Raw genomic sequence first — 14,382 nt, forward strand, 5'->3', positions numbered from 1 at the left:
CCCGTCTATCACCAGGACGCGCGGGAAGCCGGCCATGAAGTTATACGGCGCGATTTCAATCTGGCAGATCCAATATTGAATGTAAACAAATCAAAAGAACTGATAATGCGACCGATATACAAGCGATATTTAAATTCTGTCTCAACATCGCAAACAGAAACATTTTTATACAAATAGCAGAACCCTCTTCGCCGAAAAAGATGATGATAAACTCGTTCGATTTACACATTCTCCATCTGTTTTCGTAGTTAAACGCTTGAAACGATCAGACGATCTTTTAAAAGTTGCGAATAATTATTGCTAAAAAAAATGCATTAAAATATTTTGAAACAAATCGGATTTCTCTATCATTCGCGTGACGTGATCAGCGATTACAACAGCGAATATCTCGCATTATCCGCAAATCCGCTTAAAAATGAGGAAATCTCATGAAATGAATACTGAACATGTTCGTGAGAGTAAAAAAATAATGAGGTAAGATGGTACCATGTTTGTGTATGTACAGCTAAAATAGCATACGTCAAGAACATCCAAGTTTCTACAGTCCCTGTGTGAAGCGTTGTAGCGGCTCAATATAGTCAACAAAGACCGTCATAATAAAGCCTCTACCAGTTTGCTACTCCCGCTTGATTATTTATAGGAAAGAGTTCACGAGGGAAAAAAATTATACCGTTACTTTCCAACTCTCTTCGCTTAATAACAACAAAGATATAGACGTAAAGGTGCCGCCGCATTTAATGGTCGCGAATAGCAATCTGTTCCGAGAGACTCTGTCTCGGTGGCAGACATGACCTTCTCTGAACCGCCCCGTCCCGCCCATCGGTTGTTTTTCGCCTCGGCGAATTCAATGTGCGTAAATTTTCAAGACGATGACGAGTGGCCGCGACACGCCGGCGCGGGCGCATCGAGGCAGGTGTCGGAAAAATGAAGAAGCGCGCTCGTCTGACTCGGCAAAAATTACTGCGCGCAGCCCGCGGAATGCAATCCATCAACGACAGATCCTTGGGTGCGTCGAAGAGGGCCGGAAGGGGTAAATGCCCCGAAGCGTTACAAAGATACACGAAGAACGCTTGCGCAACATTTTTTACACTTATCTTGAAACCTACCAGTGACAAAATAATTAATTAAATTAATTTTACTAATTAATGCGTGTCATGTAAAAAGATATATCGTACACATAACAAACATATGAAAAAAAAATTTGTCTTCGTCATGGTAGCGTAAAGCAAATTACGTGGCATTTCTCTCGCAAGGAAAAATTAAATATCGAGTACGCTGATAAATCGAGAACGGCACGAGGAAACGATGGCACCTCTCGGTGGCTCTCTTCCGGGCACGTCTATGTCAGAGCGAATCACTCAGCGTGAAAAATGGCGGAACGGCGACGAAGGCGCGAGGGAAAGGGAACCAGCCAGCTTTACCGTATAGCCGAGGTATGGCCGGTTATGTTATGTAAGAACGCCAAAAATATCGTCGAATGAGTGACAAGCACTTGGCCTATTCGGCTGTATTCGTTGTCAGACAATTCGAGACGATTATTCACAAAGGTGTACCGGTTCCCGCCTGAACCGAGACCGTCCACGCCAGGTATTGCGCAGAACGCAAATTTGTCCAAGTTACAAGGACGAATCCTGCCTGTAATTGGGCATTGATCGAAGTAAATCTTTTTAATTAAACATTTTTTTAAATTGAGAATTTAAAATTGTTTAAATTTGAAAATTAAAATTGGAGAATTAAATCGTTCACTCTGAAACTGACAATAAAGATTCGTCGAAAAAGTTCATCCAACAAAACCGAATGTTCCTTTAACCCTCAAGTAAACGTGTCAAGTCAGAGCCACTTTAATTGCTAAAAAAAATATAGAATGTATATACTTGCAAACTTTCTATTTTTCGCTTTTGTTGGTAACTTTAAGATAATTTATTTAATTTTTTTTCTAAAAATAATAAAAGTTAATTACGCAACTCATATTTCTTTTATTTTTAAATACCCCTTGGTTTACTAATATTTTTAAAAAAAAGTTGAGGTCAGTCACTGCTGACCCCATGCGCCTACTAAGAGTTCAAACATAGCTTCTTTGATCAAACTGAAGACAGTTTTTTCTTAGTGGAAACATTGGAAGAAATCGTTTTTCCTGCATCTCTCCAATTTTTAATACCATCTTAATTAAGATTGAAGTCAATATTAGATTTAGGATAAAATTCCCTTGAAATCGATCAAAAAATGTGGTCAGTTATTTTGAAACCTATTCGCGTATGACAGATCAAATATTTCGGTCCTCTTATTAGATTAAGTAAATTTCACAACGCGAGACGCATCCAAATCGCCTGACACTCGAAAACTAACGACAGCGGAATCCAGTTCTGACGGCGGTGCACAACGAACTTGTTCAACTGTCAATCGCAGCAGTCGGTTTGGCACGGTTTAGATATTACGAAAAAAGCTGAAGGTTGCAAAAATATTTTATAACTGTTAACTTATAAATATTCGTAAAACGTAAAACTCTAATTTTCACAAATCCAAGTGGATTATAGTGAGGCCAGCAAAAACAAGAACATCTATCGTCTTTAATTATGCTTATGTCTAATTATGTTACAGTATATCGAACTTTCAAAATGTACCGTCTTTTAGAACAAGTTTAGAATGAAAAAAAAAATGTTTTCTCTGCGTTTCCTAAATACACGATTAAAAATGAAAAATTGAAAGTGTAACAAGAAAAAAATATTGTGCATTTTACGTTTACATTCTTTGCCTATCGACAGCCTATCGATACGGCCTTAATCGATGCGACTAAAACTACGCATTTTACGAGATATCTCCTGACGGAAGACAGATTAAAATGTCGAACAAGAAGAGGTAGGAGGTGACGATCTACGAGGCGATAAATAAAAATCGGCGAGTATCCAGCAAACGATGTAAAAAGCAGGTCACGCGGAAAATTTAAGATCGATGGGAGAAACGCGCGAGCGGAGGATATGTTCGACGCTGCGAGATAAAATCTTTGAATTCTCGGGTGTAAAACGGGAAACGATTTCGTGCCCCAAGGATTGTAACCTTCGGGCGATGATACAGATTTTCATCGGGAGGAAGAGTCATTGCACTTTATGCTGAATGGGCAGCGAGTCAACAACCCGTCCTCTCTCTCTCTATTCTCCTCTCTCTTGCTCCATCTATCCATGTATGCGTTTACACCACACCTTCACGGTCTCTTCTTTCCTCTCTCTTTCTCGTTCTCCTCCCGCGATGAGGAAAAACGCAGCGGGGAAAAGAGAAGGAGGACGAGGGAGAGCCGGGACCGAGGGTGGAGAAGGGACTGAAAGAGAAGGTCTGGGAATCGCTTCATGCATCGGGGAACACAAGCGCTCGCGTAATAACACGATCGGAAGGCGAGCGAGCACCGTCTCTCACGCGTGCACGCACTTTTCGTGCGCCGACTCGCGTGGCTCTCCCTCACGTCGTACGCGCTGCGCGCCGGTATTAGAAGGAAAAGGCCACCGACGTGTGCGCGCCCGTAGCCGCTCGTCGAAATGCGCGTGCACGCGCGGCGCGACGCGGAGCGGAGCGGCGCAATCCCCGTCCCGGTACGAGCGCGAACGAGCATCCTATTTTTATATGTACGGTGCACACAGGACGCGCGACGTGTGCGCGTCGCGAAAATCTCGGCGCGCCGGCGAAGGGAGACTCGAAGGTCGACCTTTTTTTACCGAATGAGGTAATTCAAGGTACGAAGTACGCGGCTTGACGTAGCTCGTGGACAAATCTACTCCGTGCCTCGAATTATAATGACGACGGTGATTCTTCGGAAATACGTGTCACGAAGGAGAATTCACGAAACATTTTCAGAAATGGTCTCTCGTTATTTTTTTAAGATGAGTATTAAAAAAAAAAATATTCCGCGGTTACTTCAAATATGATACCTGCTACTATATTCGATGCATTGAACGATAGGGAGATAAAATTTGTAATTTTTTTTTTTATTGGACCGACTTGACGTGAAGCACATGTTAAAATCCGATTTTTCGTTTTTTTTTTTTCTTCAAGAAATTCTGTGACTGAAGAAGAGTAAGAAAAGGATAATGTGTCTGACCAGAAAGATGGGTTTACCCTTGCTCTAAGCGAGGCGTGCATCCACGGAAGTAGAACTCGCTCGTCGAGTAAAATTAATAAGGAGCGCCGTGTCGCGTCTATCTTTTTCCAGACATCTAGTCTCGGCTCACGGTCGCCGGCGACTTTACGCCGCATTTTGCGTTCTCATCGAGGCGTGAGACACGCTGAGTGAACGCAGGAGAAAAAGAGAGAGAAACCGGGAAGATCAGCGGCGCGGTATTTTACAACTGCGATGCAATGTATTTCAGTCCTACGTGACGATATTTTCTGACGTCAACCGAAATATTCAAGTATATTTGAGATCGACGGATAAAATAAAAACCTACTAAATAATATATGTTACATATACCACGTGTCTTGGTAATTAAAAGAGAGATAGTGACAAATATTCATAACGCAGGCGGTCTCATTGCAGACGACAGTCGACACACTCGCTGCGCCATACGAGTCCTGTTCCTCGTGCGGAAACCGCTGTCGCGGCTTTTCCCCGAGAACAATGGTCACCGGTGCTATCATTTCCCGTAGGCGGGAAAGCACGTTACAACTGCTGTCTCCTCGGTCTTCACTCGTGATTCTACTATTACAAGAGTTCTCAGGCGAATGCAAAAATCTCTCGAACGCTCTTTAAAGGAATCCCAAGTGTGCGATATTATTGAGAGGAGAGAGAGATCACCGTGATAAGATTTTATCAATTTTTAAAGGGACATTCGCGAGCTTAATAATATTTGATGCGATTTACAAACGATTGAAATTTCCCTAATGATATAATTAATGTCGCGGAGCAGAAATGCGCGGGCCGCGAATGCTCCGCGACATGCCTGAGTTGGGAGCACTTGACGAGATGCAAGAACGCTCCCCGGTGGTACCGATATACTTGCCGTTCTATTTTCTGAATAGGCACTCAAAGTAGACACGTCGAGGAGCTGTCACTCAATGATTTATTCGTTCGTCCGCGGCCGCCGCTCGTCGGCCGGTTCTCTCTTTAAAACCCGCGCGGATCGCCACCCATTATCGACACGAGGGCCGCGCTTTTGTGAAGGTGGAATAGAAAAGGTGTGCCCTCGAGAACATACGCTATCAAGGCCGCGAGGGGCGCGCGCAAGGACATCATTGTATTCACCGGCTCGCCGAAAGGACGGACTAAAAAGTGTTAGCGGTCGAAAGCAGTTCAGTTAAAATGTCATACGTGGCCTATCTCGTTTCTCACGTCGTTAAGTCACAAATATAGCCGAAAGTATGATGAAAGATAGAATGGATCCGTTTTCATTCGAAAACGTGCGTTTCGAGCAAATTAGGAGAAAACAAGGGGAAAACGTTTCGAGCAAATTAGGAAGAAACGAGGGGGAACGTTATCCTTCTGGTAATACGACCGAATTATGTATGAAAAATGAAGAAAAAAGTCAGATAAAATGTACGAAGCCAAACTAGTCGATTCTGTCATCGAGTACGGACGAACGAACCGAATGAATAAAGACGTCACATGACGCACGTGCGCAAAACGACGTAGCTATTTTCTCTTGCTTGGCTATACTCGAAAATAGTAGTGCTTTAATCGCGTCTCATTCGAGTACGACCAGAGACTAGGAAGTGAATTCGCCGTTTGAATTCTATTTTGCATTCAGACAGATCTCGAGTCATAGTCACGGTGATCATTTATTAACAATATTAAAGTGAATATTGTTAACAAGCAATAGTCTCCTAAACTATTGATAATTGTATCTTTTTATTGTTACGCGAAAAATATATTAAACACATTTTTCCCTTATTCAAGAAAAAAATTAGCAATTTTTTTTTAAATTTTCTCCCTAGCATCTGCTTCCTTTTTGGCAGAATTTTCCTTAACTTTGTAAGTGTACAACAATCGCGGCGAATAAAAGTCATTTTCACACAAAAAAGGAAAAACATAATTTAAATTGTAGCAAGATTAATCGCTTTGACTGCAAATCATTTTTTTCATTACTGGGAAATGAAAAAAAGTTGATGAAAGTACGTGATATAAAAGCTGGACGCTTTATGGGAAGTTCCGCAATGTCTTTTGCATGATTACATTTGAAATCTTCACTAACTTCGAAGAATCGTGCGGAACCAGGAAAATTTTCTCGTAAAGAAGACCGTGCGGCAAAAGTGCGACGACAAAGCTAAGCGGTATAAATCGGGAGTGTGCTCTTCAAGAGTAAGCATTTACTATATAATCGAGATTAATCTCTCCGTAATAACTGCATTACGACACTGTAACGTAGCATCGTTTTATACGAAGTCCAAGAATTGTTTGTGAATTAATATTATTAACGTCCAGAAAAATCCGTTTAATTGTTGTATAAATATGTGAGATATTTTTGACCCCGTCTTACTTATTAAAAAAAAAAAAAAAAAAAAAAAAATATATATATATTATATTCATATAATCGCGAAGTAAAACCTAAACTTCCGCTTTCAATAAATAACAAACGAGTCGCACATCGAGAGATTTTCGCATTGAAACAACGAACGTTTAATCGACTGCGACTGAAGAGACTGACTTAATTCTCGAATAAATAAGCTGCGTAGATCTACATATGTGAATTTTTAATATAAATTAGCGCACTTTCCAACGTATATTTGACGTAGATTCATACACGGTCAGTTTAGTTTTCGCTGCTTAGAAAGCGGTATTTTAAACAAAGAGCATAGTAAATTCAATAATTCTTCTAAATTATATGACAATCTCTGTTGTCAATTGATCATTTCCTTCAATCAGACTTTTCACTTATCGCTCAATTTGCTGTCAAGAGTAACTAATGGATATGCTACTTAATAGCACGGATTATACACACGGCTCTGTTATTATAAAGTACGTTGACGTATTATATAATTAAACTAAAATAGAATATGGATAAAAAATCTATTAAGGTAATTTAACCAAGTTTCAAAATATTATATATAACATATACATCATTTCAAATTTAGATTTATCACATTAATTTCATGTGTTGATTTAATTACTCATAATTCTCTTAATATTAATTAATATGAAAAAAAAACACACTAATGATATAACAAAAAGTCGTGCGTTCAACAACTTATATCACTTCTAATAACTTCAAAATCTGCATTTATAGAATTCGTAAAGCAATTTCCTTGTATCTCTATTCAAATAGTATCGACGACATTCGTCACATTTTGCGCGACGACGGACGCACAAGTCTCTCTCCGTTCGGTAGCGCCTAAAAAAATGAGAAGCTGAACGAGACTTACCTGGACATCGAAGTGTGTAGTGGTGTCTTGCGGCTGCGGAGGACCTTGTTGTTGTTGCTGTTGTTGCGATGGCGGTGGACCCTGCGGCGGCGGCGGGGCCTGCGCTCCAAAGAGTTGTGCTGCCGCGTGCGAATGCGGATGTTGTAAATGATGAGTCGGCGGCGCCTGGTGATGCTGCAGATGGTGCGGCGGTGCCGGCGCAAACGCCGCCATGAAATGTTCCTCGCTGCCGACAACGTCGATTCCGGGTTTCAGCAATACAACGCCACCACCACCGGCGCTCACGGCCAAAGTAGCGGCGGCGTTCTTCTGAAATTCCTCCTCGCCCGGTGACGGCTGACGGCTTCCGGGTGTGCGACTGCAATAAAAATATGCAAGAATTAATCATACTGAGTAAAAAATACAGCGCGGTTAATTTAAAATTAAAATATATAGCAGAAGATGATTAAAATAATAACTTCGTTAACCTACTTCGATAATGAATATTAATCATCGTTGCAACAAGTCTATAAGCTGATATGTAAGTGTAAAAACCGTATTCTTATTTTCTCTATAAAGAAACTGACATAATTTTCCCAAGAGCAGTTACGAATAGCAACTATAAATGTCAAGGATCTAGTCGCGAGTGACAAGCGTGCACGGTGTGCTCAGCGAGTATAAAATCAGTTTTCAAAACTTCCGATTTATAATATATATTTTTTTAATGTAATGTCTTTCTTACATTTAACTGTATTTTAAATATCTAGATAGAAAATTTAATAAACTCGAATAAAATATTTAATTTTATTGAGATTCTTTTTAATTAATAAAATTATTTTCTGAATCAAAAATAAATATAAAAAAATTCGTTTTTATTATGTATGTCAAAAGTTGGAAAGTACAATAAGTCCACTGAATAGCTTAACAAAGAAACGATAAACTCAAGATTCCATGTATGTGCAATCGATTACATGTCATGTAACGGTGCACTTTGCATAATGCGATGCACGTAACAGGATGCAATCTGCAGGTTAGACGACTCAAGTTACTAATCTCGTGAGAAAAGAAAGTATAACACTTATAAACGTCAACAGTGCCCAACGATGAGCTAACTAATTATTATCATAATGTGTGTGTGACATAGAAAACTAATAACATTCCTGTTGCTTGTATCGTTTTCTCTGCAATACATAAAAAAAATTCGAGTGAAACATGCACGATAAGTTTTGTTACTTAAATCTAATATAGAAAACCTTATGAAAAAAAGCCAAAAAAAATTATTGCCCTTTCATATTTCTCTCCTTATTAATTATAATATTTAAAATAAAATTTAAAACCCTCAAACTCTAAAACGTGTTTTTCAACTTTAAATGATTGAGATTTGAATTGTATCAATTTAATTTAATAAACCTAGAAGTGCTATACATATATGGAATGCAAGGAGCGTACCGAAACAGAGAAACAATGTCGGTAACGTCGTCGTCGACGTCGTTGCTTTCTCTAATGTGCTACTGATGGCGCAACATTACTGAGAAGCTATCGCGAAAGGAAACAAGGAAGAGAACATGATGTCATCGGCCGTGTGCAAAACATGCCCTTGACAGATATCGTTAGTTCACTATCACGTTATTTCACCATGATAATTACAGTAAAAACAACATATAAAGTTATATGTCTCTATGATAGCACGTAGTGAGAAATAATATTTTGGCTGCACGTTGTGAATTATTCAACTGCTTATATGTGATATTATTATAAATTCCTATAATTTCTGTTCTAACTAATAAAACATCTTTCAAGATTATAATATTATTTCCTACAAAAACAGAACTGAAGATAAAAATTAGTACAAAAATAAAAAAAACTGCAAAAAATTATGCTTCACTGAATTACTTCTGTTTCAAAATCTTGATTTCAAGATTAATAAATAATTAATTTTAAACGTTCAAAATATTACGGAAAAAAAACCATAAAAAGCAACCATTTAAACGATCTGTGTTTGAAGAGAAATACACGATGCTTTAGGCATATAATGCAATATTTAATATTAAATAATTCGACCAGCACGATTGAACTTACTTAAATCCTTTGTCGTCGTCTAAGCCGTTTTGAGACGCTAATCCATTGCCTTGTGGCCCAGCATCATCCTTTGAGCTATCAAAGGGGCTTGCCGAACCTTTATCTTTTTCTTTCTTGTCTGCATCGGGATTCTGTGTAAAAAAAATCAAGATAACAACTCTCCACATGTACATTTAAATATAAACCAATAACAAAAGCTTTACATCATCATGTGGTACTCACCAATCTCAGAGAAACCATTCGTGGTTCCAAATCTTTTGGTGTAGTGGGACTCGATCCAAGAACGTATTCAACCATTTTAACTCCCAAACCACCTGTTTCGCTGCAAGAAAAAATATATTGTCAATGTTATATCGTTATCAAAATAATACAAGCATATATGGAATTGTAACAATATAAAAGTGTCAAATTTTTCGGCTATCAATATGTATTTTTATCAAATTTATAGTAGATTTTCCCTTAAAAGTTTCATCAACATATTTTTGACAATTTTTATAATTAGCATAAACCACATTTAATGATTCTTTCATTAAAATTGAATTGAAATACATGAGGTCTTATTCAAATAAGATACAAGATGTATCGTCTGTATGTAAATATGTGATCTTTAAAGTTAAAAAATTTTTAGGTTCACCTTTTTACAAAAAATTGTCAATGCTCCAACATCATACGTGACAAATATGTTTCACTCGTTTTATTTTGGCGTTCAAAATCTAGCATAATACCCCAAAAGAAAATAATATATAAAAACGAACCTGCTTCTAGGACTGAGCACTGTCCCAACTTCTGACGCTTGATGGTGATATCCCGTTCCAACTCCCACACGTCTGCCCGTACCCATTGAAATTGGTTGCGACACTGCATGATCTGCGAAGGACAAACATACGTAACAATATTTACATAGATTACTTATGCGATTCAAGAATCTCTTTTCAAGAAAGAACAGTGACATAATTCAAGTTAAAGTTTTAATAGTGACAAAAACTTTCATGCGATCAATCATATATATTAGAAACGGAAAATCATTTTTCGTCCTTATACATTGACTTTTTCCTTTTATCTTGGCGTATATTTAAAACTTCTCAATCAAACACGAAAGTCATTAAAAAATCCAATCCCCAATGATTAATCAAATTAAATATGAAAAAAGTATAAAGAATAGTGTTCTTAATATACAAAAAAAATATGATACATAATTTGTCTGATCTCTCGACACAACTGCGAGTCAATACAAAGAAGGATCAATAGACACAAATATATAGATAACAAACCTCTCCCTCCACATCATATACACGGAATATATATCATTGAGAAATAGCCTTCTTGTACAATTTGTAGAAGGTTTCGTAACAATTTTTATTTGACATTTTACATTTCCACGCGATTGTATCATGTATCATCAATACCGCTGTGTGTTACAAAAACAGACACTGTACAGAAAAATATGAATAAAAAAGTTCATCTTTTACGAGAGAGTATCGCGAGTTAAGAAGTTTCTCATGTTTATGCAGGGCAACACAGAAGTGAGCTCCATTTTCTAAAAATCCGGAAAATCCTTTTCTGTAGCTAGATTGCTAAAATAAATTTTTTTTCTTTGTTTAGTGAAAAACTTGAAGAGCTTTAAGACGTTTCAGAAAAACAAGTTCTTACAAGATACGGTGAACACGATAGATTTTTTGACAAACCTATTTCGTTAATTCGCGCTCATGGATAAGAAAAGGATCCAATTGGATTCTGAATTTGACGACAGGTCTCTATCGAGAGAGAACTCTAACGAAAATGGAAAAAGAGAGGAAAATAGAGATAACAACGGGTGGAATTTATTCAAACAGTAATTTGCCACCGCCGAGAACAGCTGCGGCCATGAGCATTATCGAACGAGATTCCGTTGAGGACTCCCGTATAGATAGAGAAGTTTTTTCCGCCCTTTCACGCGCGCGGCCCCACATGACGCCAATACAACGGCGCGGCGGCCCAGGTGGACGATCGGTCGGGGGGTTGGTGGTCGATCGGGGTGCTCGCTAACGGGGTGGATCAGTAGGTACGATCCTGGACGTTGGGACGTTGCCCCTACTGCCGCTTCTGATGCCGGGCGTCTGTCGCCATGGCAACAGCCGCGTTGCACCCATCACAGTGTGACGCACACACGGTGAACACGACCACCAACGCCGCCACCACATCCACATCCACATCCGCATCCGCATCTATCTCCATAGCTATAGCCATAGCAAAAGCAAAAGCCATAGCTATAGCCATAGCCACAACTACAGTCGTAGCCATAGCCGCAGCCACAATCACCGCCATCACCAGTATACTCCGCTCCATCAAAACATCAGATTTTTCGCGTACACCCGATGTATACACTTTAGGCACCATATAGGTCTATAATATTCATTGGATACGCATTCATTAGACATTTTCAGATTTCTCAGACAAATCACGTGTTATTCTTACGCATTTAGAGACTAACAGAGGAATTTGTGTTTTTAGCATCAGTTAAACGTAAAATAAAAGATTGCGCAACGTTGAAATAATAATTAACAAAAATATCTGAATGAATATCTGTCCAATTTAAAAATATCTATTGATCGTGAATATAACAGGTGCCAAAATCTAAAGTCCGATATAAATGGTACCGTAACGATACATACGTTCGACGAGTTTTCTAGAAATACGTTTAAAAAATGTACATAGTCTAAACATTTATATCCATTCTGGGCTTTAATAAAGTTTAAAAATTTTTCACTATCAGTAAATCCGCCGCTAAATACTTTAAACTTTTGCATCTTTTACAAACTTAAAAAAAATTTAGAAATATATGATAATAATAAAATTCAAGTACACAAAATTACTCATAAATTTAATTAAAGAAAAATATATATCAAATTGAAAGTGATTTCAAATATTTGTATGGTCTTAGATTTCGAGGCAAACTTCATATTGCAGATCAATCTCTTTTTTTTTCCTCAATTAGGAATGTTTCTCATTTGGATTCAGATTTTCAGTACTTTGCTTTGTACCAGCGTAAGAAATGCACTTTCAGAAGAACTAGATCTTGATTCATGCAACAGTCGCGCATTATATGCGTTATATTAGACAGCATCCGGTAACGTTTAGTACATGATTATCATACAATATGATATTACATTTTACGACCAAAGGAAACGACTTGCACATTAAATATTACGAATCTAATATGTGCTTGATATAAACTATTCGAGATATTAACAAGAAGGAATTCCCTCCTATAACTGTATGTTTTATAAACAAATCAAAGAGTTTAGATGATAGTACACATGTGTATGCGAGTATACGGCTTGCGTTTATTAACGTATTACGTGTTTAATCGATCAAACGGCTAAACCAATTATCATGTCACATGAAAACGTCACGCTATCAGGCTATCGAGTAATTGTGGTTAAATATTAGAGGTAATAACGATTAGTTCGGAAACGACGAACATCCAAATATATCAAGGTTTCCTAAGTCTCTATAAAATATTTCTTACTCGATTAGAAATAACGCGCAAAAATTTCCCAGATATTCTCTATTTTTAGATAGCACTAACTCGTTTAAATTATAAAATATTAAAAAAAATATATTAAAGAATAAAACAAAAAAACTATGAAATAAATTCTATTTTGAGAAAATTGAAATAAAAATGATATGGAAAGAGCTTTCAAAATTATTTTCAATTTTAGTCGGTGCTGTCATTTAATCGATCGAGTGCGCTGTGAAAAAGCTTGGCTACCCCCATCTCACCCTTTCAACCACCCTTTCCCCTCAACGGAAGGCGATGGCGGCGAGTGAGCTGCGTATATGTATCTACATGTTGTTCTTTTACTGTTGTATCAATCAATAAGCGTGCACGACGTAAAATACGCGGCATCGCATCGTATCTCGTGTTTCTTATACAAATACCGTCGTCTTTCGCAAACAGAGACATCGGTCTATGATCGATTGGCGCACACATCTAACGCTAAAAGGGATTTCTTCTGGTCCAGTTTAACAACTCCTTTCGTTAACTGACATTAGACTGACAACCAAGTTTCAAGCAATTTGCGCTACACAAAGATACGATTTAACCTTTTTCAATCAATTAATGCTTCTTTGAGCAAAAAAGAAATTTTTTGTTGCATTGCGCTACACAAAGATACGATTTAACCTTTTTCAATCAATTAATGCTTCTTTGAGCAAAAAAGAAATTTTTTGTTGCATTGATTACTTAAAATCATCATCGATACTGCTACAGCAATTTAAGAGCGCGCAATTGTACGATGTTGCGTGCAATGCTCAAATGTAACCAGCGTAGGCATTCTACTCCGACTGTTTGCGATCCTTGTGCTTAGCCAAACGGTTTCGATTACTCCACTCGACCGTGCTCGAGCATCGTAAGCATTTCCGTCGCCGGCACGACAATCGAAATCCCACTAACGGACGACGCATCGACAACATAATTGCGCGTGAATCGTACCTGACGTCGTGCTCCAAGTGGAATCTCGCCACATGGTCGGGTGGTCGCCCAGGTGAAGCAGGGTCCCACCACCTTTTACACCCCCGTCGTCCTTGGAGCCGCCCTCGTCCACGCCCCAGAGCTTTTTTGTCGAGGGAGCGATCTGAAACACGAAAAAGGAGAACAGGTCGTAAGCCTCTGGAGGTCAGTGAACACTCTGAAGCGCGTGTTTGTTGACACGAAACTCCCTCGAGTTCTCTCCATATCTTTCACCTTTCCTCGCCTCCCTGTCTGTCCTGCAAAGGGATACGAGGAAGCGCCACTTGCATTAGAAAATTAAAAGTTCCCGACAAGATTAACGGTTCCGTAATGCACCACATTACTCGTTCTAGTAACGCATCGACTAAATTCTACTTCCACGGTGAGTGCAACGGTGTAATTAACATCACGTCCCACTGACCCACCGTGCACGCACGCACGCACGCACGCACGCACGCACGCACGCACGCACGTTGACCCACCGTGCACGC

General features: G+C 38.7%; 1 protein-coding gene across 12 annotated transcripts in view; it reads right to left on the bottom strand.

Moving 5' to 3' along the window:
* Positions 1 to 14,382, bottom strand: part of LOC105199367 (maternal protein pumilio) — a 94,597-nt gene that overhangs the window by 58,597 nt on the left and 21,618 nt on the right. For all 12 annotated transcript variants that reach the window (XM_039455810.1, XM_039455808.1, XM_039455809.1 and 9 more), the window contains 5 exons: positions 13,874 to 14,015; positions 10,155 to 10,266; positions 9,622 to 9,721; positions 9,400 to 9,530; positions 7,342 to 7,699 (listed from right to left, as the gene is read on the bottom strand). In XM_039455810.1, the coding sequence (XP_039311744.1) occupies positions 7,342 to 7,699; positions 9,400 to 9,530; positions 9,622 to 9,721; positions 10,155 to 10,266; positions 13,874 to 14,015 (843 nt within the window). The remainder of the gene's footprint in view (positions 1 to 7,341; positions 7,700 to 9,399; positions 9,531 to 9,621; positions 9,722 to 10,154; positions 10,267 to 13,873; positions 14,016 to 14,382) is intronic.

The sequence above is a fragment of the Solenopsis invicta genome, chromosome 12 (assembly GCF_016802725.1).
Source record: "Solenopsis invicta isolate M01_SB chromosome 12, UNIL_Sinv_3.0, whole genome shotgun sequence".
Lineage (NCBI taxonomy): Eukaryota > Metazoa > Arthropoda > Insecta > Hymenoptera > Formicidae > Solenopsis > Solenopsis invicta.